The following is a 25,715-nucleotide window of genomic DNA, read 5'->3' as shown; positions in this document are numbered from 1 at the left end:
TTCTGTTTACAGGCAGTCTGTTCAATCCCGGGGATTCCCTGGTGTTTCGACTTCACTCGGCTTACTCACTCACCAGCCCTGTCATCCTAGGCCTCTCTTACAAGAAAAGCTGAGATGCGTTACACGATTGGAAGGAAGAGTGCAATCTGCTCATTTATTTATTTTGGAAGAGAAGTAACGATACAGGGATCGAGACATCAACGTGTTTAACTAATGGAAGAGAAGTAACATCATTATAATGATTAAGAAGAGACCAACTGCATTAACGACTGTACGTAATCAATGCACTTTTTGGCACGTAGTGTAGTGGTGACCTTTTTGTTTGAAAGCACATTTATCTTGTCCAGTGTATAATTATAATGCTGTTAAATATAATATTAAACACTTCAGCACTGCAGTGCATTAGTCTTATATTTGATAACCCTCTTTTATATCGTGATAACAGATAACTAATAGTTGAATTTCAATGTTAGCATTTCCATTTCACTGGCTTCAGAAGACCATTTCAGTGTTCTTCAGCACAGCCTCTCTCAGACTTTACATTTTAATGCAGAACTCAAGATAAGGAACAGGAAGGATTTGGTTTCTTCTGTAAATAGATTTAAGGAGCATCTGAAGAGCACATAAATAGAGTGTGAGTAGTCCCTGCGTGGTGTGACATTTAGACAAGAATGAGAGGTTTGACCCGTAGCCCTCTCGGCACCTGCGTTCTGTTATTATTCAGGCTGTAATTGTACCGTCTGATCTTGCGCTTCTTGAACAGCTCTCGAGATTTCAACATTCTTCGTCAGTCCCTCCTGTAACTAAGACATGCGTCAAAGCAAATCCTGGCAAATGTTGGGGTTTGGGGTTTGATTAAATAAGGAAAAAGTGATAATCACTCCAGCTCTTGGCTGCTCACACACTGGCTGTAGCTGTTGGCATGAGAGAATACTTCTTAAATTGCTTGTGCACTGCACTGCACAGCACAGATCTTCTTCCCTCCATCTATCACTGGCAATACCAGTGTGCAAGACAGCTGATCTAATGCATCCTCTGATTTATTGTGGAGATGGTCCTTGTGCCAATGCTGATGAAGAAATGAGTCACCCAGTGATTTTGATGCCACATGCTAATGATCAGAGCTGACCTCCTCTTCCTCTGTCTGTAATGAGGTGCAGCTGAAAGAAGGGGGTGTGGGGGGAGGGGGGGGCACACACTGTGTAGCTCGTTAAAATCAATGCTAACTTATTGGGTTTGTGTCATCACTTCTTTCACCTCATATTGGCTGCTGAGATTTCATTCAGAAGATTTTTTGTTCTGTTGTGGAATAGTTCACATTAAAATACCCAGTGTTATGAATGTCACTGAATGTAAGTTATGGGTTAGGCGATTATGCAGCACATCCAGACATAACCCCCAAACATTGCTTTGAAACAGAAGTAATAAACCTGTATTTCCATTTGTGTTTTGATTTATTGTTGGCTTTGTGATAAGAGGAGCGTAAGAAGGGTGAATTATTCAACCCTGTCTGCTGCAAATGGGAGGTGAAGACCAGTAAATGTGATTTTTCAGTTTCTTACAAGGATTTTCGACTTTGAAGTTTCTGAATTCTGAATAACATTGGCAGATTAAATCAAAAACGTTGTCCCGCCCATCGACCGCAAATTCCAGGCATGTCTCTTGGTGTCGGCTTTCTATGTGTCTGTGGCATCTTATGTCTATCCAATGGAAAGACACCACCACGTATTGGTTTTGGAATTTGAGATCAGTCAAAGTTTTGATCTAATCCCGGCCATTGTCTCGGTATGAATTTTTAATTTGCAGTGTATCAGTTTGTCTCTGCATGGATGAAGCGGCCCTGCAGTTTGCATTTTACAGGTTTTGTGCAGTAGGTTTAAAAGGACCATTTACAGCAATAAATAATTTGAATTATTATTTGAATTAGGAGGGTTTTTTTTTTTTTTTTTTTTTTTTTTTTTTTTTTTTACTGGATTTTTAGTGTTGCTGTTTTATCCCCTCGGTATGTCAAATTGGTTATGTTTGTACATTAAGGAGCTTTCTCCTTTTTTGTTCAGTTAGAAGCACCAATGATAAAAACTCATGTAGTAGGCTGAGGCATTTACAGGGGTTGCTGTCTATTTACATGTAAATACTTAATGACTCCCCTGCACCTTCGGCAGAATGCAGCTTTATGAAAGGTCTGAAAATTACATAAAATTTGCTCAAATGTGCAATTAAAAATCATTTTACTTGTGTCAGCAAGACCTGCGAGAGTTTGAAAGACTGATTATCCTTCATTACCGCTCAGCTCTGCTCGGACATAATGGAATTGATGTCTCTTCTGAAGATGCTGCTCAGAGTTTGTTTAGGCTGTCTGTGGCAGCTTTACGACACTGTCACTCAGGGAAACGGCCATTAAATGTATTCATCTCATCAGGCATTTTTTCCTGCTAACATGTTTTTTAAAGTACTTTCACATACACACATGGGACTCGTGCAGTTTTTGATATTGTATTTGTGCTTTATAAATGAAATTGTATGTAATTCCCACCCCCACCCCTACCTCCTTCATATTAATGAGGAAAAGACCCTAAAGTTATCCCCGACAATTTGTCTGACTTGGCACTTTGTATTATCTTTCACGTTATCTACATATGAATAGTGTCCTAATTCTCAGCTTTACATTTGGCGTCACCTATACTGTATACAGAGACTTGCCACGTTATCAAGAGCAGCTTTCTTTGACGAGGATAAAATAGATCTGCAAACAACACCAGGTATGAACTGAGCAGATTCACAAATAGCAGTTGGTATCTTGGCACTGAACAACATGCAAGACCTGATAAAGACACTCATGCAGAAGTGAAGTGGGAAAATTGGACTGTTTAGGTCTAGACCAAATCAAAATATTGACCCATTGGTAAAACCCCAGATGTTCCCTTCTATCTTATACATACCTTGCATCAAGTACCGTACTGTGTTGAGATTAGGATTGACTGGGTCAAGGTTTTGCTGGACTTAAAATAGTGTTAGTGTGTCTGAAGGGGTATGTTACTGTAGAATTCTGTATGGTACTGAAATACTTTTTATTCATCACATTTGTTCATTTATTCTGTTGTTTATTTTTAAAACACCACAGACGCATAAATACCTTGTGTTAATCTGAGAATGAGGGAGATTATGCATTGATATAACTGAGGCTAATACCTGGAATCCACCTCCCCATTTCACCTCTTTCTGTAATAAGCAGTAATTTGTGTCACCATCTGGTCATGTCCAATGATGTGAAGAGGAAGGAGGGGGAGGGCAGCAGGGGCAGAGTTTGCAACCGGCTGCATCGGCATGTTTTATGACATCGGGGTCACTTCTTATGTTGCTCCCAAAAACTGTTAATTTCTCCAACATAAATCAAGCTCCTCCACTTTCAGAGGTAGTCCTGGTTTTTATGGCTGTCTGACTTAATATCATGTTCTATTTATAAACACTGGCTGTGCCTCTCTGGGTATCAATGAACCGACTGATTCAGATAGATAACTGTCATCAAATATTCAGCATGGCAGGGAGAAGTGTGAGCCAGAATTTATTGGAACAAATTCTTATGATGAACATGTCTTGAAGGTCACATGTTTAATAAAGGTATAACATAATTTGTTTCCACCGCTGGGAATTCTGATCCAGTGACATTCGCTAAATAAAAATGTGTGTTAATGGTCTGTCACACTAGCATTCATTCACTGCATTTTCACTTGATATAATCAAACCTATGAATTCAACACTACCCGTCAAACTGGAGTTGAATCACCGCAAGACAATTATAGAAAATGTGGTTTGATTCTGAGTCACTACCCAGGTAAACCCATTGGGTGGTCTTGGAAAAACAATTGACCACTGTACAATGTTCATATATCCTAGGTTATCATATCAGTCACAGATCCATCTCTGTGCAGCTGGCCATTGTCACACATTTACATTACAGATGGGATTTAGCCTCAATCGTCTTTCCAGACAATGTGGGCTGATCGGTTTCAGCCACGCCACATTTGCATTTTCAATGGCCAGAATGACAACCCTGTAGACCTTGGACTGTGGACTGATAGTATCAACTATTCTACTAAATGTAGCTACAAAATATACAGCTGCTGGAGGCAATAGTAATTATTCTCCTCAGTAGTCAGACCGCAAGATCCGTTCCAATGGTAGCACCTTTAGGATATTACATCAAATATATAGATATGTATCAAAAATCTATGTATACAATTATAAATATTAAAATACCACAGCTACCGGATAAAACAGGATTTGTTTCATAGTTGTCTGATATTTAATTAATTTGCTCTGTTGCTCATCCTGAAGTACAATTTATTGCACTGCCAAAATCAGATATTCCTCCATCTTTCATGTGACATATGGCTTATAGGCATTAAGAAGGGGACTCCATACATACTTGAGATTGACATTAGTTTGATTACAAAAATAGCAGAGAGCACCTGAACTATTGGTAGAAATTGGTGTAAATGTAGAAAGTGTGTGGATGTTTTGTATGAGATTTGATTGTAACTGTAATGAAAGGTATACTGTATAAGCCCCCTAGCTATGTTATTCATAATGTAAGATGTATGTTTAATATTCAGATAATCAGGCGGGACTCCTTTTGAAATGAAGAGAAGGGCTGGTATTCTGATTGTGCTTTGTTTCCATGTTAATTTACTACAGATCTAGATTGTGTCTGTATATATTCCTGTGTTCAGGGACTCTGCCCTTTGCAATGTGTCCGTGTCCTGACAGCAGTCCTGTGCTCCTGTTCCAGGAATAGAAAATCTCTATGAGAGAGCTCTGTACATCCGCAAGATTCTCCTCACAGTGCCGAGGTCGGTCCTCATCGTGATGAGATACCTCTTTGCCTTCCTCAATCAGTAAGTATCACACTGCATACTAAATACTCCCTGTCACATATCCATTTTCAACACTCGTGCATAATACATCAAAAAAGAAAAGTGAATGATATTAGTATAGTTGGAACAACTGTTTCACGAGCCAAGAGGCATTGTGGTAAACCAGGACTGTTTTGTGTGCTGTAAATTAATATTCTTTTGTCTGTGGCTCACACTGCATGCAGACAGAGAGCACGAGAACCCCCAGAGGAAAGGAGTGAGATTTTTTTTTTCTGTCAGAACTCACACAATCGGAGGCACTGTGTGATAATATCTTAGACATCAAAATGACTCTTTAGCTCTTTCAATGTGCAAATGGTTATGTTCTGCTTAGATACATGGATTACCTATTGTATAAACATGATAATATTTGCCTTATATCCCTTAGATTTCTACAATTTATCTTTTTAACAAAACCTTCACAAATTGAATCGGGGCAGAACCTTTACTCTTATAAAATAAAACCCATTCCAAAGATAGAGGCAGAGGGATGCTGCGGCAGCAAGATTGTATGCAGTTGCTTAGAAACAATCCCTGACAGATCAAGTCCAGGGTGATCTTTTACTGATTTTCTGTGTTATCCAGTTAATTCTGTTTGGTTTTAAACAATAATACTGCTACTTGGCATTTGGCAAGAAAAGAAAACTGTAAAGTACTGAAAAATATATAAATTGCCAGTGATTTTTGTTGCATTGAATCAGTTTCACTGATGTCTAAATCTTGGAACGCATGTTAGTTATTGATCAGTTAAGCAAATTCACATATTCAGTTCAGGCAATGCTGGTCTGGGCTGGAATGTATTCAAGTGTTTGTTTTCAATTATTTCAAAATCACTGAAATTACCAAAGTCTTTATAATCAACCTATAAATTGTTGGCTTGGGTCTCTCTAGGACCAGACTTGGAAGTAAGGGGCTGGGGGGATGTGGTCATCTGCTGTAGTTGCAGTTTTACATGACACAAACAAAAGCAGTTTAATGTTTCTTTATGGACTTCTCTGTGTTAACACAGCTTGTCACAGTACAGTGATGAAAACATGATGGACCCCTACAACTTGGCCATCTGCTTTGGTCCTACTTTGATGCCAGTGCCAGACATTCAAGAGCAGGTCTCCTGCCAGGCACATGTGAATGAGATCATCAAAACCATCATCATCCACCATGAGACCATCTTCCCTGATGCCAAGGAGCTGGATGGTCCAGTGTATGAGAAGTGCATGGCTGGAGATGACTACTGGTAAGGAGTGGGGTGGGGAAAATACGTTTTCAGAAAACCAAAGTTGTGTTATTGAACAATTGATTGATGGACTATTGGATGCATGTTCCCTTTTCCTGGTGGTATATATTTTTTTTTTTCTTCTCTCACATTACTGTCTTGTGGCCCTTTATGCAAACCCATTGTTTGACATTGGATGACTCTCTGTGAGGTTCGCTGTGGGACTTTGTCACACCTCTGAGTGTTGCCAGGTGGATCCTCAGCGATTCTTTTAATAACCACTGAGTCAGGAACATTTGTAGGTGACTTTAATCATTTCCACCAATATAATGAAGAAATCTCACTGGGTGACGGCAGTGTATTCAGTCCTGAGAAAAATAAAACTGTAATGCATCTCTAATGGCAGCCTCCCTTTCGTCTGCTTTTCATGAAACACTTGGCTCCGTCTACATTGCAACCCAGGGATTTAACCAGGCCATGGCTAATCAACTGTCACACTTGACTTCAATCCCAAGGCATCATGCATCAAACACATGTAGCATTTGTCATCATATATTCCTCCTTAAGGAAAAGCCGATGGTTGCAAAAGCCCAAATAACTCTCTGTAGTAATCATTGGCATTAGTGCCATTCTGAATAATGTGCTTCCAAACAGGACTGAATTACTTCACAGTCTATTTGAAATGACAGTAACATTGTGTCAAGACATGAAATGAGTTTGAAACTTGACGGAAAATGTCATAGTATTGTAAACTGCACTTGATATGTATTTTGTTTATTTCAGAAGTTTGGGTCTATGGCAGAGTTTGATGACCCTGATACACTTGAGGAACTTTTTGTTGACATATGTCAGTGTCCTTGTGTTTGAAAACCATTGTGATGCAAGATATGGGAACTTGATTATGAGAAGCATCGGGATCAAGTGATGCCAGGCTAGCCTAGTATTACTATTTAATTAAATCAAGGAATACCAGTCTAAAAGAAGGGTCAGAATTAGAACATTGACGAGTATTTGGGCTTTGGCACCAAGGAAATGAGGGGAATAAAATCAGAATTACAGAGACTAATTTGACCTACAAATTCAGTGAAAGTTTTTTCAGACAAGCCCATTTCTCTGTCAGAGAGTGTTGATGGGTTGACATACACTGAAGCATTGTCTTGGAAAGTGATTTCTTTGTCATTCTGGAAGTTAATGGGAGCCCCCATTCTCTTGTCTGAGTGAGTCGAGTGTGTCTCTGGCTATAATTGTTGTCAGTTATCCAGGCAACAATAATGCCATGACTCTAAATTTAGTTTTTTTGCAGAGTTTCAAGTTCTTAAAAAATGTGTATGTAATATCTATATATATATATATATAAAAAATATGATTTTTTTTTTCTGTTTTATTATTTTACAGTATAAGAAGGTGAGTTTGACTGTTATGAAATGATCTTCATTTGGCACAGTTTAGGGAGTAGCATAAATATGTGCTAATGAAAGTGGACAACTTTCTCACAACGTATTTGTACAAAGGGGAAAAATAATAACACTAATCTGGGCAGAGTTGTTATGATCAGTGTGAGAATCCTAGAGCTTTCCAAGAACTCATTCTGCCTGGTGAAAAGAGTTAATGAGGATCATTTTGTTGACCCAAGCCTGTCTGAGCTTCTCCTGAAATGAGGGGGAAACCCTGTACTTGCTGTCACCTCCCTGACAGATGACAGCTGCTAGTTCAGCATTCTCAGGTCTATGGCTCGCTGTGAAAAGATATCGTAGTACAATGGGGATGTCTCAAACTCTATTTTTGTCCTTGACAGTGACAGTCCCTACAGCGAACACGGCACACTGGAGGAGGTGGAGCAAGATGGCGGGACCGAGCCTCATACCAGCGAGGATGGTAGGTCACCATCAGCCCGCTCTGTCTGTACCGTCACACCTCAAGGGGGTATTAAATTGATACGGTATTAAAGTGAAAGCAACAGCAGAACCAACTACCTGCAAAAGTGAACGGAGCTGTCTGCTTCCATCATAGCTAGAACCTTCTTTCTTTCATGCCGTGATGTCACAGGTCTGCCATGAGAAATCTAGCAAGAACACGTTACTTGCATACTTGCAAACATGCATATTGGCTTTATCCTTTGCCCATTTTACCAATATAGAGGGTCAGTCCTACCCTAATCGTACTATTCCTTCGTCTACTTTAAGAGCTGGTGGAGATCTGGCACCAGGGGAACAGAAGCTTCTTACTGAGTTTCTCGCCACAGGTATCCCAGCAACTGGCTCTCTCTGGAGGCCTTCCATCTTCACAATGACCGTCCTTAGCCCTGCTCAACCTCCCACAAAATCCCTGTTTGAAACACCCTAGATAGCACAATGCCCTGTTAAGCCTTAAAGCATTCAGTGCCGAATGCTCCAACCGTGGTGCTCTCCTATTTTAATCCGGCCTAACGGCGGGGCCACAAAGACGGTTCCTGCTCTGTTTTTATCTCAAACACAAGTGCCTGTTATTTATGCTAGACCTCCCTGGGCTGGTAGAGTTTGTGAAAGGTTAAAGCCTGGCTAGCACACATTTTAAAACTGTTTTCTTGGATAATCCTGCTTTTCAGTCAGCTAAATAGAATGACCTTGAATGAGTATAAACTAGGTCTAGGGATATTGGTCTTATTCAAATTCAGCTGTGTCTCCTGGATTTCCTGAAGATCACAGTGCTTTACAGTAACAGATGAAGGCATGGGCTCAATGCTGTAGTGATTAGAGTTAGGGTCTGTCCTTTACCCCAATGGTCCTGAAACTGGGGTCTGGGCAGAGACAACCCAGAGACTGTTCTAAAGACAGTGCCAACGTCAACCCATTTAAACAAAGGGCAATAACCAATTTCCATGGCAATAATAGGTATACAAAATATGGTTCATCTTGTAGATTGTTTATTGAGTGACTGATTCTCTGGTCAAGTTATTTGTATACCTATATTATTATTGTAAGCTTTTTAATTATATTAGCATTGGAATTATGTCAGTGCTGTATGTAAACTTCCACCAGAAAACTCTGACACACACATGACATACAACTGCTTCAGCGATGCTTCAAATTGAAAAAAATGACGAGGAACAAATGCATCTTGTTATTTCTTTAGACACACACTATATAGATGGATTGAATTTGAAATGTGTTAAATCTTCCCACAAGCTGATGATGGAACCCAAGTGAGCGGATTATAGATTTTGGAGTAAATTGAGTTTAAACATCTGTGAAGCATTTGATTCTATGTAGAGAACACTTTGGTGAGAATCAAAGCGAGATGAAGGCTTGTCCACCCCCCCCCCCAGAACGAGAAGTTATTTGAATTGTGTGTAGTTGGGTCTGGCTGTTGCCCCTTGCTGGGGGATCTCATTCCAAGTCAAACACAGTGAGTCATTCCTTCAGTGGGCTATGTAAAGGTCAGACGCAAATGCATTCAAGAAAATCTCAATTCCATTCTTCCTCGGAAATAATGGGTGTTGCTGAAATGTCAGAGTTCAGCCATCAGAGCTCTGAAAGGGCAGCTCCCTGACAGGCCGAACAATGGCGCTCCCTCTCTGGATGCTGTGGTGGGCTGTTCCTTTCAGCGCGAGATGGAGTGCTGTTTCCATGGCAATAACAGCCAAAGCAACTCCATGTCCCCCGAGAATGTGCTCTGCTCCAAGAAAATCCAGTTGTTTACACTCATACATGCATCGTTCCTGTCTGAATCGGGAGCGTATCTGTACAAACGCCGAGCTGTTTCATGGGTTTAAATGCATTTCATTTTTTTTTTTTTTTTTCGTCAAAGCATCGGGAAAGTCCTTCAAGAATGGTAGATGTAATCCTGCCTGCCGTTCTTTTGCTGCACATTTTCCAGTTCCTGTTATCAAACCGAACATCCCCACATTTAAACAATTATCAGATGTAGTTCAACGCAGTAGCTTTCTTCTTCAACTTCCTGATTCATTTCCACACACGAATGTGAAGGTTTTCATTATTTGTATTTTCTAATGTAGATTTTTTTTTTGCCTTACACTGTTGTGGTTTTGCACTAAACAGTCATTCCTGGCCGGGTGGTAAATGATGATTCTTATTACCCATACAGGATTGATTTTTTTTTTTTCCGCCATTGTTTGTAGTCTGTTCAAAAGGCTGTTGCCTGAATCTAACAAGGAAAACGTCAATCCAGACCTCACTGAGTTCAAATTATTTGTATTACTCAGATTTTGCTGAGCTACAGTGTACTGTACTTTTTTGCCACGTGGCTGGTCCTCTCAGAGTAAATGGGACACTTCAGCCACTTTTCCACAGACCAGCTTCTACTTGTGAAAGTTAAGTTAAACCTCAGATTTCAGAGAACTTTCTATGGCTTTTCCTTTCAAGTTGAACAGAACCATCATTTCTGTTATGTTACACTGGATGGGTCTGTTTTTTGTTGTTTTAGTCTGTGTGTGCTGAAGTGGAGATTAAATTATTCAACATATTGCTAGAAACTAGAAAAGTCTTGTAGGAAGAGGGCTTATCTTTTTAATCTTTTCCAAATTAGTTTTATGGGATAGTTTTTCAAACCATGACAACTCTTATTGATTATCCCGTGGAGCAGCAAAACCAGTGTTGTTCTTTTAGAGCTAATATCTCGGCCGTAGTCTTGGAAGGTTCATGACAGAGCATGTTGCCTTCACAGGAAATGTAGTGTAGTTTAGTTGCTTCAGGTAGAACACATTTCAACCCAACCCAATAACATAGCTCAAATTGTTCATTTTTAACCATCTTTTATATGTTGTAAATTCTACAAAAACACTATCCTGCCATTTAGGGTGTCCACAAGTAATTCAAACCTTTAATTTACAGACAAGAAGCAAGTTTGCATTCATAAGGCACATTCGAAAACAAAGGTCTCAACATAAGTGGTTACTAAATATGCACAGTATTTTCAAATACTCTCTCTAATATCCTAATCTGTTTTGAGGTGGGGAGGCCACAAAGCAAGGCTAATGCAAAGAGCACAGAGAAACGTAGGATTGGCAAAGAGCTATCATATTTCGTGAAGTGGGCCTCTTATTTCTCCATCACCGTCATCAAAACACTTAGAATTGCAGAGTAAAACTTACCCCACAGTAAAGCCTATACACAGGCAAGTGAACCTCTCCAATGTAAACTAGGAGACGTAATAAATAAAAATGGATCCATAAGAATATGTTCAACTAAAGAAAATGGGAATGGATGAAAGTCATGTTGACAGGATGAGAGTGATACTTTTTAACACTGTACACCTTGCTGGGCAGACCTCTTAAAGCACCATTAGTTTCCCCCAAACGGGTGTCTTTAGTAATAATGTGTATGGTATCCCTGCACAGTGTGACTGCCATGAAAGACTTTTTCCCTGGACAGTCAATATATTGATCTTCTTTATTGTGGTCATATACAAAGAAGACAAAGGTAGAGTAAGAAGTTGTGTAGATTTAGCTGGGAAGTGTTGCAGCAATTTCATACGGCCCCCTGGTAACCAGCAGATGAAATGGCCATGGCTAGGACAGAATATGTGGTCTCCACACATTGAAGGGCTACTTCCTAATAAAATCCAATTAGTATTCAAAAAGTATAAGGGAAACAAGGCTTTTTTTTCCCTCATAGCTGTCCTATCTCTCTCTCTCAGCTTAATTTATCAGTTCTTTAGTGCACAGGTCTGTCTGCCATCTCTTGTAAGCTCTGGAGAAAGTCATCTTCATACACTTTTTGGAGAAAATTGCTTCACTATCAACCCTTTAAAACCGGGAAAAATCACCCAGTTTCTGAATTCTCACGTCAGTGTCTGGTGTAAACCGGCCTCTTGAGAAATACTTTTTCTTCTGTCAGTAGTTATGGTGGTTCCATTAAATCAAGGGCCTTAATTCCTACAGGCCAGCAGTGACATTTAGCTTTTGCTCCATCCAAGTTCCCATTTACTTAATGTGTCTGATCTACTTAATTAACTTAAAAGTTATTGGAGCTCAATGCTGAAAGTTATTTTATATATAGTTCACCTTGAATAAAAATAATCCTTTAAGCCACCAACTAGAAACTCTGAAACAATTAGATTGATTAAGTAATTGAGAGTTTCAGTTGAGACCAAATCCAGAAGAGACTGCCGGCCCCAGGGATTTGAGTTTTAGACCCCTACGCTACATATCGGGGAGGAATGTCAGTCCTGACCAATACAAGGAGAGCAGCACAGTGCAATAAAATGATACTCTTGTATTCATCATTTTAATGGCTTTTAGACATGATTGCCTAGTCACCCTTTTCCTTTAAATAAGTTGCAATACAACTGACTACTCTGATTTAAGATTATTCCCTCTGTCCATTTATGGTGCATATATTTGTTTTGTATCTATGTATTTATCCCATCACTTTTATCACTGTTATGTGATTATATGTGCAGCGTTATGTGAAAATACTGTTGCAAGGGGTGCTTATTAAATTGTTTGTCTGATTGATTTGATGTCTCCCCTCAGGAATTCCTACTCCTCTTTTTTTTTTCTCTCCATTATATATGAATGTAAGAAATGTGTCCTTGTCCTATTGTATTGAATAATTCAAATTAAACCCAAATACAGTGCATCTAATGGGCCCACAGTTTTTAATTAATTTTGCCCCCTGAAGGTATCTGAAACTACTTAATAAAATTCATCCATTACAAAATGACCAGAGCTGAGATGCACGTTTGCCACAGATTGTGTAAACAGTACTTCATTCTCACAAAATAGAAAAACACATTTAATGGGCTTCCTCCTTGATGCAGATATACAAATTTCAATAAAAGCAAAAAAATAACATGGCCTTTAAAAGTAAAGGCTGCTTTATTGATTTTGTTTCTGTTGTGTCTGTGTTTATCAGAAAACGCTGCTCAGATCGTGTCAAGAAATACGGAGGGATATCGACCACCTTTATTTTGATATATTTTTGTATGCCTTCTCCCTGTATGTCTGACGGACAAGAGGAGCTGCCAAGTTAAAGCTTCTGTTTTATACTTCCTTTTTCTGGAGACTTCAAATCTGGAGAACAGTCCAGGGAATCCCTGTCTCCTTTAATGGGTCCGGGGGAGGTGGAAGATCAAAGAATCGCTGCTATTTTTAGCCTTTTTATTCTCATTAATTTATAGCGTAGTGGAATGCAGCTCAGACACCTGGCTTGGACTGCCTTCGGGTCTTTGATCTTGGGTTTGTCAATGTTTGAAGGTCCAATACAAAAGTTGAAGGCGGCGAGGTACTGACTTGCTAGCTGACAATCCTGTATTATTAAAAATGCTGAGCTTAAAAGACATCTGAGAAGTTACTGATTTCCTTTGAATCTTATGTAGCATCTTTTTTTTTTTTTTTACATAATACTAGGTACTAATAATACATCAAATATGAAGGGACCGAGCTACCTTTCATACTACCAACCCTAATCTCTCACATAATGCAGTTCTTAACCAGAGAAAAATCTAACTTTTACAGTAAACGCTCAGGCTGTTCACCATTAAGACCAGGCTGATTTGGTTGTGAACAGAAGACCCTATAATTGACACACTGTTGTTCTTAATTCAGTTTAAGATTATTTATAGTGTCATTCAATATTGCAGGTGCTCTGCAGAATTTGTATGTAAATAATTTGCAGTAATCATCACAATTAGCTTTAAGTTTTCTTATTCATGTTTGTCTTTAATTGGCAGTAAATAATGACAAACCTTCAATCCATTCATAGAGATGCCTGTGTTTAAATCTCATCTGGTTTCTCTTCAGTATTTTCCTGCACCCTTTTCTTACCCCCCCCCCCCCCTCTTTTTGTCTTTCAGAATGTGAGCCCATCGAAGCAATAGCCAAATTTGATTACATTGGCAGGTCTGCCCGAGAGCTTTCCTTCAAGAAGGGGGCATCCCTGCTTCTCTACCAGCGGGCATCAGACGACTGGTGGGAGGGCCGACACAACGGCATCGATGGCCTGGTGCCACACCAGTACATAGTGGTTCAAGACATGTGAGTCTTCCCCTTTGTTTCGCACGGGGTTTATCCTGACTCATACATATCATCTGTTGCTTGGCATTCGTCATTTATTTGAACTGAAAAATAACAACTTGGATAAAGGTGTATAGTCAGCAAGGACTACTTAACAGCAAGGTAACTATTAAAGGGAAATTATATTGTACATTGGATTGCTGTAGGTTAATTGCTGACTTAAGCAAAGCAATAAATTGAGTATAAATTGTTATATTAATTAATAAGTCATTTTATAATCTGTGAATGGTGGTTTTGCTCATGTGGTTGTTATTTTTTAACAGCTCCACTAAGGGCATTCAATTCAAACTTTTGTGTACTCTAAATCGTTATATTAGTCATTATATTATGTATTACAGCCACAACAGCAGTGAATAAATACATAGACACTGTAATATTAAAGTTGTGTATTATTTTTCCCCACTTATTTATACAACAGCATACACAGGATAAAGTAAACATTTTCATTCTCTTCTACTTGTTCTTTTTTTTGGTTTGTTTGCTTAGAATGCAGAATGTTTTTTTAAAGACTAGAGAGATTTGGACAAAACTAGCACACTGCTCTGCACTTTAGATCGGACTGTCTGAAAGAGCAGTATGGATTAGGTGCCGACTCATTGGTTCGTGTCTCGAAGATTAAGACGCATCTTTTTACCTGTCAGTAAAAGCAGGGTTCATTTTCTTCTGGGTAGCTCGCTATAGTAACCGCAGACTAAAACTAAAATCCGGTGCCGAGATCATTGACTTCTGCAGTAGTGCAGAATACCAGAATATGTTGCCCTCTGTGTTTTGACTGAGCATAATTTGACACTTTATTCTGGATAAGAAAATCCGGCTCAGGGAAAAAGAAGAGAGAGAGAAGTAAATGTGGTAGTGTGAATGGACAGCCTCGATGCAGGTCAACATGATCCCCAAAGGAAATTCACTACTGTGCAAGTGCAGGCATGGTGAAAATGTACTGCAAACTGCTTGCTTATATAGAACAAACGTTTTATTACACTAAGTTGGCAATCATATTTTTAAAAAAATGTTAAGAAATGCAGGTTTCAGGTTAGATATAATAATGCCATTGAAAGCTGTATTTTATTTTGGTTGGAGAGCTAAGTGAGGTAAATGTAACAGCAGTGTTCAAATATTAGGGATGTATTAATACATTACACATGATTTCTCTTATTTGACAAGTGTTTGGCTTCTGCAAATCCACTGGATATTTTGGTAGGATCCTATTTGTGCCCGTAGTATCTGTAACTGATCTTTAGCTGCAGAGGAAAATCGAAAGTCCTTAAATCGGGTTAATTTGGCCTTTGTCTCTTTCCGAGTGTTTTCCCACTAAGTGATGCTTCATCTCTGAATTCTTGGCAGGGTACAGCTGGGCCCTCAGTTACATCACCGCTCTACCCTACTCATGTGGGCTGTTCTCTGGGATTTTTTAAAAGCCCCACTGCAGGAGTGGTAGACTCGGAGGTCTTGGCTCACTTGTTGCGGCCAGTTTTGCAGCTTAATTAAGGATATGAACATTCATTCCAAACAAGGCATCTATACGAGCGATGTATGTGTGGATAGCTTTCCATTGTCTGTGGAGCCATCACTTCGACATGTCAATGTCTTATTTGAGGGTGGGTTTGTTGGGTGATGCATAGGCACAGTAAGATCTTTATCATTTATTACGTCTTTATTGGCATGTAGCACAGTGTCTCCCTTCAAGGGGTTGTGTCCCTTCACAGCTCAAAAGATGGTTTAAACTGAAACTAATGTGAATGTTAAAGGGCATTATGGGGATGGTTGGCAGGGGAGCTGAATTAGCACACAGTCGCACATGTTCCAGGGCGGTTTTGTCTGCTTTTAAATTAAACTAAACTTTAATTGACACTTTTTAGATATTCCCATTAGAACAAATAAATACATCAAATAAAATGAGATTCCTAGTGGGAGATGAATATCTTTGGGACGCAAAAGGATTCAATGACAGTAAGCATGTCTGTGCACACAATGCAACTGTCTCATTTATTCCGTTTATTTTTTTTCATCATCAACAAGGGAGTTAGCCTCGGAAATCAACGACAAGAAACACTGCGGGTGATATCTGAGAAGCAATGGAGGCCGAGGGAAAGTCTGGCAGAATCTAGCTGTTGCCCTGGGCACCCTTTTGAGCACCCCTCATCTTACATATAGCACCTTTACTTTGAGGCTAAAAGGAAACCAGTTCATAATCATGATTAATCATTTAGCAGATGCCTTTATGCACAGTGACATTTACAGACTGGGGGGCAGACCATGTATCAACAGCTGTTGCGGAGTCACAGTGCCGCATGTCATCTGGAGAATGTAGCACAGGGAGGGTATCCTAGCGTAGAACAATACCATGACCGGTTAACAGCAGAGCCGGGTTTGAGTCAGATGCCTCCTCATGACCAAATTCGCTCTTCTGTCTTTTCAGGAACTTAAATGGTTGCTGCCAACTTGCACATGGCACAAATTCCTGTTTTTCAAATACAATAAATAATAATCAAATTCACTTGTATAATTTCCACTCAAACACATCTGAATGCTATGTACTTTTAATCTCATGAGAAGGTATTTTGGGGATTGTCTTCTTACTCCTTGGGCAGTAGTGTGGAGTAGTGGTTAGGGCTCTGGACTATGGAGCACAGGGTCGTGGGCTCAATCCCAGGTGGGGGGCACTGCTGTTGTACCCTTAAGTAAAATGCCCAGCTGTATAAATGTAAAAAATAATGTGATATCTTATAACAATTGTAATAAGCTGGATAAGGGTGTCTGCTAAGAAATCAAGTAATAATAATTACTGTCTTTGATAGGAACCTCCTTTTTGCAGTTGCCTTCCTTGCCAACCAGTGCTGTTTACCACACACTGACATTGGCCTGACAGTGAAGCAAGTGCGCAGAGCCGCCACACACACCAGCGCATTATTGCCGATAAAGGGCAAACCTGTCACTTAATTATAATATCAGACTTTCTAAGACGGTCGTGCTGTAAAGCTATCCACGGGGGGGTAGGAATTAGTTAGTTGATGGTTATTGTAAAGAACAGCAGTAAAAAATCAGGACATTTGGTTTTGTTATTCACAAGTATTGTCTTGTGTTTCATTTCAGGGACGATACGTTTTCAGACACGCTGAGCCAGAAAGCGGACAGCGAAGCCAGCAGCGGACCGGTGGCAGAAGACAAATGTTCATCCAAGGATATCAGCTCTCCCACTGAGAGGCACCCAGAGGCCTACATCAGCAGGTGACCGTGGCTCCTGTAGTGCACAGCAAGGGCACTAGAATAGATCTCACTGAGGGGCTTTGAATGATGATGATGATGATAACAATAATATAATATCTGTGGGGAATAATATTTTATTTCAATGTTCTCCTCGACTAATTGCATTATCTGCTCAACTGTTCTGTTGAGAGATGCAGGCTCTCTTACAGCTGAGGAGAAACAAAAGCCGATCACAGGCTGGAAACAGAAACTCTGTTTGCAAGACTCATTTCACAGCAATTAATGGGTAGAATTCTCCCACTGTAAAGGAAATGAAATGAACTTCTCTCCGTTATGAGGAGCCCCGTCATTGTGTGTGAGTCTGTTTCTCTGCTCATATCCCAGAAATGAGAACCTGACAGGCTTAAAGGTTCTTCTCTGACCTCCACACACCTTTCCAGAAAGCATCTTTTCAAGCTTTTGGTAATCAGAAAATCACACATATGGCTGTCTGCCTGAGCAGCTTTTGTTCCTAACCAGACAGCATCTCAAATGTTAATCTCATTTGCAACATATTAAAGAATACAGTACACTTTATTTTAAGTGTGTGTGTGGGGGGGGATTCATGTTCAATTGCTGCAGTAATCGTGCAGGTAATTGGGGGACTGCCAATAGGATCTAGGCTTACTGTGGTGTGGGGGGGTAAGTGAAGTTCAGTTGACATAAGAACTTGTGTTTATTTTAAAATAAGTCAGAATAATGAAGAACAGCTAACTGAAATGGAGTAACTACTGCATCTGAATTAAAAAATGAATGAATGTATAAATAAAACTACAGCCACAGAATATTCCCCGAGGCACAACTCAAAATAAACACAAAATACCTTTTACTTGGCAGAGATGCTGGTTTTCCTGTTTATCCTGTTTATCCTGTTTACCCCCCTTTACATTTGTTTAACTAGCATCCGATTCCCCTATAGATTAGCTGGCCTTTAACTAACAAGGTTGTGTATGAAGGGGACCCGATGTTACTCAGAATACCACCCACACTAACACACTCACATGAATTTCTTGCTGTGTTTGTCCATTTAATTGGGATCTGCTGCCAGTATCCAGTATCCAGTATCAGTATGCATCGTGGACGTCCCTTTGCTTAGGCTGCTGTGCTTCATAAACCTCTACAAAAAAAAAAATGTGGCAAAGAAGCTGAGGGAAGATAACCTTGGACAGGGGAATGTTTTAGCTCTCTTGACCCTCTTCTGGAGAGACTCTTGGCAGCTGTCTTAATAATTATGAGTTGAGGAGCACCCATCCTTGGTGCACCCCCCCTCCACACACACACACACACACCTCCTGCTATGGAGGCAAGGTTACAAAGGTCTAGTGTACCTCCTGACAATGACATCACACGGACTGTTCCACATAGTGAGATATAGGAAATAACTGAGATAGTCATAGTGACATCAATTTAAGAGAATGTTTCGTCAAACCGGTGACTCTCGCATGTTATTGTGTGTTGAAAGAGCCACCATGGCATGACTAGTTCATCTCTAGTCCCTGCTCCCTCAGTGCTGTGGGTCAGCTGTATGTTCCCTTCCTGAGCTGCCCTCTGTTTTTAGGGCAGGAAACTACCAAGGCAGGACACTGATAATGCTGCTCCTTCATGCAAGCAAAGTGTTTCATACTGTCTTTGAATCTTTCATAGGACATTGTTGTATTCCCCAGGACAGTTTAGAATAACAGCACTCACAGCGAAGATACAGATAAGTTGATTAATTCTAAGTGCGTGGTGTAATCTTCACGGGGGTGATTATTATTTCTCTTGGATTATTTCCAGTCACAATATTACAATGTTTTCAAACAAGTAACGCCAATGCCTCCAGTTTCATCTGGTCAATTCCAATTATATATATTTTTTCTTGTTTTCTTTAATATACTTGTAGGAAAGGCTAACCTTCCTATATAAATGCCAGTTTTTGTTTTCCCCCACATTGTGTAAAAAGCAGGACAAGAGGTGGAAGATGGTATTCTGATTAGCAAAATGGGTTTCATGAGTAAGCATTTTCACATGCAGTTTGATTGGCTCATGTGTCTGAGGTGTTCAAGCAGATCCTCATGATGAATATGAAAAGTATTCATGAGTCTGTTAATGTAAGTGAACTGTAGACGTTAACCTGAGCCATTTTGAAAAGCACTACCCACCGCAATGCATCCGATTTTCCCTGGATGACATTTTCTCCCCCTGCTGTTCATGTAAGGGATTGTAACTTGTTTACCAAGATGAGCTTCTTCATTGACAGAAATGCTGTTGTCAGATTTAAGAACTGACAGCAATACAATGTTATACAGTTTATATTACATAAAAGACGCACTGAATTGCTGAGGAATTGGATACATTATTGTTTGATTCCTTCTTTGTATGTAGATTATGATTATTTTGTTATAATTATATTAGTAACTAGTTTATTTCTAGATACTGTTCCCCACACATATGTGCATTAGTCACACCAAAACAGAACAACTCTATTAACCTTACATAGCAGATTTCAACTCAGCATGTCTCTGTGAACAGAATTATTTTTCATTGCAGGAATAAAAAATACAGCCTGCCCACCCCAATATCCTTCATTTGACTTCCCTTCCCAGTAGCTGTCCAATCTGAATGTTTTTGACAAACTCGAACTCAGCCTGCAAATTCGAGTTGCTGACACTGTGCTAAACTAGCTTGCTGTGACAGTTTTCAGGAGCTTTATTGTTGCACAGCCTTAAACAGCTTCCTTATGTTGCAGTAATTTAAGAGTTTAAGACCGTGCTGAAGCTGATAACATATGAGACTGTAGTATCAATTTCTAAAAGTCCGGTTTGTGTCAGAGCCACTGGCTTCACAACACAATTTCCCCTTGCTTTCTTCAGCAGAAAAAGAGAAGTAAAATCATGGTCCTTTCTTAGCTTTTGATTCTCATTCATTTCTCTTGGGAAAGCTACAAACCAATTGTATCATTCGAAAACCCCTAAGAGGTAAGCTGTCACGATAAGGTTTCATAAAGCAGCAGAGTTCAGCCAAGTATTTCCTGCAATATTGTGATTCATAAATATGCATAACACGCCTTATTAAAAACTGAGGCGCTGGAGACAGCCACAGCCCTCCTTTGTTTCATTAAAAGAGAAGGAAACGGCTTCAGGGGCGCAGACGTTCCTTTGAGGTTCATGTATAAACAGAATGCTAAAAAAACAGAAATGGATTATATATATATATATATATGTTTGTACAAGGGTGCTAGTGTAGCACAGCAGTTCTGGTCTGTTGTGTATTTGGAGTTTTATCTCCTCTGGAAGGGAGGGATTTCATGTCAAGGTTGTTTTCCAAACCTGTTCATAAACTCCTTTAAAACAAAGTCTACTGAGCAGAAGTTCTTAAAAGAAAACCTACATTAAGTGCTGAGACTATGCTGGTCTGGTAACCTTGTAACCTTCTCCCCACCCCCACATCTGACAGGCTTGTTCCTCGTCTCCTCTCGTCCGCAGACACAGGAAGAGAACCGAGGCTCTGCCCTCGCGCAGGCCCCCGGGCCGCGCTGGCGATGGCCACTGCACTGTGCACCCCTCCCAAGGCCACGGCCACAGCAACCCGTCCCACGAGATGAGCTCCCCCAACATGGGCAGCCACTACAGCCCGCGCTCCCTGCTGCACAACCGCAACCTGCCGCTGGACAGTCCCGAGCACCGGCGCCGCACCGGCCACGGCAGCCTGACCAACATCAGCCGCCACGACTCCCTCAAGAAGATGGAGAGCCCTCCCATTCGCCGGTCCACCTCCTCCGGCCAGTACACTAGCTTTACCGAGCCACACAAGCCCCTGGACCCCGAGACCATTGCCCAGGTGAGGGGAGATGTCTAGCAGTGGTTCTTTTGTTTCTTTGTGAAACCATGTGTCATGCATAATGCAACATATACCCTAACTCTGTGCTTGTTTGTTTTAAGCCAATGATGTCTTTGCGTTGCTGTCTCAGCTTAGGCCTAATTCAATCTCAAGGAGGGTGAAAAAAAGCCATTAAGAAACATAATCAGGTCTAGAGTGTAATGCTGTTTAATGGAGTCAGATGCTTTGTGTTTCGACAGGCCACAATTAACTTCTCAGAGTTGATAACAATACAAAATCCCTAAGCAGAGAATGCATCGTTACAGAAAACAAACAGCTCTTCTTGTAATGCGCTAATCCCTTGTATTTGTTTAGTGACTGTAAACGGCTCCCATAGTCAGATCTGCAAACAGATCTGCGCCCTGACACTAAATTAAAGCATGTCTGTTTATATCTGTCAGAGTTTGACCCATAACATTATCCTTGCACTTTTTCCCCATTGGAAAAGCCTAAATCTTCCCTGGATGGCACATCAATCCTATTGGCCATATGATAAATGTGTTTGTATAAAAGCTAAAGCTCTGGTTGAAAGTAAGGTAACATGGATGAAATGCATTGCCGAATAGCATTGTTTTAACCAAAGCGTGTGAATACTCTAAATCACAAGAGTAAGACTTATTTAATTAAAAAAAAATACATAAACAATTAATCAAGATGACATTAAAAGTTCTTGTATATTTGTTTCCTTTAAATATTAAAAGCAATGTCTGCAAGTAAATGACCCATTATGTTGAAATTCATTCAAGGATACCGAATGATATGAATGTTTTCTAAGGCCCAGTGTGTCTGCTGCTTGGATGTGCACCTCTCTAACCACCCCCTGTACGTGTGTCTCCATGTGTGTTTGTCGGCAGGACATTGAGGAGACCATGAACACGGCCCTCAATGAGCTACGGGAGCTGGAAAGGCAGAGCTCAGCCAAGCATGCCCCCGACGTGGTGCTGGACACGCTGGAGCAGATGAAGAACGTGCCGACCCCTGCCAGCTCCACCGAGTCGCTCAGCCCCCTGCACGGCATCGTGGTGCGGGCCGTGGAGCCGCCCATGCGCCGCAGCACCAGCTCCTCCAGCGACACCATGAGCACCTTTAAGCCCGTGGTGGCACCGCGCATGGGCGTCGGGCTCAAACCGCCAGCCCTGCGCCCCAAACCCATGGTCCTACCCAAGGCCAGCCCCAGCCAACCCCCGCCACCCCCTGCCCAGGGCTCTGCAGACAAGTCGTGCACGATGTGAAGGCCTCGCCGCTCCTCGAGTTGTAAGGAGGAAAGAAACAAAATGGCTTTGCTTAATATTAATAAAACTTAGGAAACCACAGCTCTGACCAGATTTAAAGGGAAGTTAATAATGATAGTTACCGTGTTCGTAAGATGGGTGTGTGTTCTTTCAGTGTTTAGGAAGTTAATGTCTCCAGTTATAGTTGCATTTATTAACAAAGAAATATAAGGGCATTTTTACATTTCTTGGTAAAAACTGGACTATAGTAAAATTAAATGTCTATTTGAGGTTAAAAAAACAATAGAATTACTTGAACAAAACAAAATAAGTCAACGTATGCTGCACCACTAGATTGTAAAGGAAACTTTTTTTTAAATATATATATGTATATATATGAAAAAAGCAACACAAATCACAAAGGCTTCCTGTGTGGTAATAAATATTTCACATCATGGGTTTACAAAAACAGATGACTGTGAAAAAACGTAGAAGACAAATAAAAAACGTTGCTTTTCAGTGTTAGTGCGCAACTTAGCCAGAGATATCTGGAAAACCAAGTCTGTCAACATAAGCTGAACAAGGCTGGGATCTACCCTCGGTTCGTCCTCATGCGTCTTAATGTAACACTGCTTTGGCCTTACTGCCATATAGAAATGATAGCTCCTCCCTTGCTAAGTGACTTGATAACCACTCCTTAAAGGTGTTGTATTCTCAAAAAGGATGTTTACAAAGGCTGATAAATGAGACAGCTGGGACTGTGAAGCACTGATCACATATAAGGGGTCTTCGCACCACAAAATCTCTTTGACAAAAAGAAATGGAAGCTGTTGTTTCCTGTCCAGCTGTTCACAAAGACAGTACTGTGTCAGGGTGGCAAGGGGCTGTGAACGGGAGAACAAATCAAAATTTAGAAAGATTGCTATCTTTGTTCATAGCAATCCTGCATATAGTCAAAACAGGTTAGAACAAGAGAACTCAGATGTGAGTAAAACTAATACCTTGGATCTGCAATAAGAAAAATAAATCTACTTCATGCATATCACAGACTTAGTACATTTTAAAGTCATTAAATATATATGATATATATTAATGATCCAGATACATACTTATGATCTGGATACCAGGCTGTTTAAGTGGGAGACAGGAGTGGCTTTTCTGTTAATGAATGTTACACCTTTCCATTTTGTGCATTTAAAAGCTCATGGGAGAGGAAATATCTCCATTCCACCTGAGTTGGGCAAAAATATATTCTGCTTGTCTTTCTCCCTCAGCAAAACTCTGTTTCAGTATCTATAGGAAGACTGAAACAAACAGTGAACTGTAGTCTGCATTTGTACCAGGACAGCTAGTCTGGTGGTACATGAATAGTCTTGTGTGTGGCATCTGGTGTGAATTCCTGTTGGGCTTCACGTCCTTTCAACACTGAGCTTCACTGAGACGCACTTGTCCGGATCTCACTGCCAGTTCTGCCCTGTCAGCCCAGAGCACTTCTAGATTGTATTTCCTGTACACAACAAGGCTCTATCATTTGCTAATGCGTCATTCAGGTTGCCTGTCCAATATCTGCGCTTGCTACATTATTCTAAGGCATACGCCCTTTGCTTTTCCTCGAAAGATACACCCGGCACCACTCACTCACAGTTCCCTCTCTCACACAAATGTTTACATACTGCTGGGAGTCAAGAGACCTGTGTAAAGCTGAAACCATCACCAGAAAAGTTCAACAGCCACTTTAAGAAACTTAATAGCTGACAAAGTTGACTTAACTGCTGATTTCTGTTCAGTGCCCCATCACGCATTAGGCCACAAGAGAGTGTGCTACCTTGATGTTAAATCATTCTTTCGGTTTCCCTCTGAAGTACTTTGTCTCTACTGCCACAGCTAACCAGCCTTGACTGTAGCCAGAAAACTGGCCTTGTTTGTGGAAACCAATTCAGTCTGGGAATGGAAGAGAAGCTTAACTCAATAAACACACACATCCCAGTGATTGCTTAAGTGATAAAACCCTCTTAAATAATGTATATGTGCCAGTTTCCATGAAGTTGAAAAAGAAAAGTAGGCGCATGCATGAGAGGCCAGGCTCACGTTGTCTGGGAGGCTGATGTAATAACTCTGTGGTCTCACGAGAGCTGGGCTCATCTTTACCAACAACACTGCTGAGTTCTGAGTGATGAACAGCAGAGACATGGTTTTAGCCAAAGCCTGTTTCCAGAGTCTCTGAGTACAAACGCATTGTAAAGAATGGCCGGGAGGCATTTTTCTGTAATTAAAAGTGTGTAACCGTGTGATATTTCTATGTACAATATATTTCAAAAGTAAAAGTGGAAAACCGTGGGTTTCTAGGATGGGATAATGCAACTGCAGCTGTAGAAGGGCTTTGTTTGTGAAGAACTTGCCTCAACCTTGCAATAACCTTCCCCTTTTTTTAGTACTCATGAAAAACATGAACAAGTTATGATAAAAAAAAAAGGCCCACTGTGTTATTAATAGCCAATCACGTACTGTAGAATAAGATTTTCTACTGGCTTTCTAACTTGTCTGTCTGTTTGTGTATTTCTTTGAGGATCTGACACTGGGTACACTGCAAATGGGGGGCAAAACATTTCACAAACAGAGTCCGCCAAGTAGAAACTCCCACGCACACCTCATAAAATCAGTGTTGTCCTTTGGCAATCATTGCAGCTCTGGTAGTTTCCTGCTTGTTGACTGTTACTTTATTGTGTCGATGTACATCCGTAGTATGTACATGTGAAAGTGCCTTTAAAATTTTAGAGGAACTTCAAACTTGTTCTGTACTGTTGCATTATCATTTCAATCCCTACATGATGAGCTAGTAGGCAACTAAATAATAATAATAATAATAAAAATACAGTTCTGGAAAAGACAAATATTGCTAATCCATTGTGACATTGCACTTTTATGTATAGGACTGTATATTTTGGCATGTAGCATTATAACAAGTTGCAGTACACTTGCAGGGTTGTTCCTCTTAGTGTATCTTTCTAATAAAGGAAATAGTTCGGTCAGTGTGAGTTTTTTGAGTTCTTGTGAGTGATTTTTTTATTTTTTTTTCTTCTAATAGCACTCAAACAATATCCATTGTTTAGGTGCATATCTATATTGGTATGACAAACTATACAGATACTTTAATACAAAAGTACAATACCAAGTGAGATATTGTTTTCTATATAGAATGTCTGTACAGAGCCATTTGACACGACCAGCCATTTTACTTAAAAAAAACAACTAATAATAAATAA

General features: G+C 40.2%; 1 protein-coding gene across 2 annotated transcripts in view; it reads left to right on the top strand.

The window, feature by feature from the left end:
* The window catches only part of srgap1a (SLIT-ROBO Rho GTPase activating protein 1a), a 119,879-nt gene extending 94,392 nt beyond the window's left edge, over window positions 1-25,487 (top strand). For both annotated transcript variants that reach the window (XM_066724234.1, XM_066724235.1), the window contains exons 16-22: window positions 4,790-4,895; window positions 5,923-6,147; window positions 7,922-8,001; window positions 13,921-14,101; window positions 17,231-17,365; window positions 20,848-21,202; window positions 22,096-25,487. In XM_066724234.1, coding sequence (XP_066580331.1) covers window positions 4,790-4,895; window positions 5,923-6,147; window positions 7,922-8,001; window positions 13,921-14,101; window positions 17,231-17,365; window positions 20,848-21,202; window positions 22,096-22,473 — 1,460 coding nt within the window. In that variant the 3' untranslated portion in view covers window positions 22,474-25,487. The remainder of the gene's footprint in view (window positions 1-4,789; window positions 4,896-5,922; window positions 6,148-7,921; window positions 8,002-13,920; window positions 14,102-17,230; window positions 17,366-20,847; window positions 21,203-22,095) is intronic.
* Window positions 25,488-25,715: the final 228 nt, after the last annotated feature.

This window comes from Amia ocellicauda, chromosome 15 (assembly GCF_036373705.1).
Source record: "Amia ocellicauda isolate fAmiCal2 chromosome 15, fAmiCal2.hap1, whole genome shotgun sequence".
Lineage (NCBI taxonomy): Eukaryota > Metazoa > Chordata > Actinopteri > Amiiformes > Amiidae > Amia > Amia ocellicauda.
The sequence above is the reverse complement of the archived record's forward strand: the minus strand, read 5'-3'. Positions and strand labels throughout refer to the sequence as shown.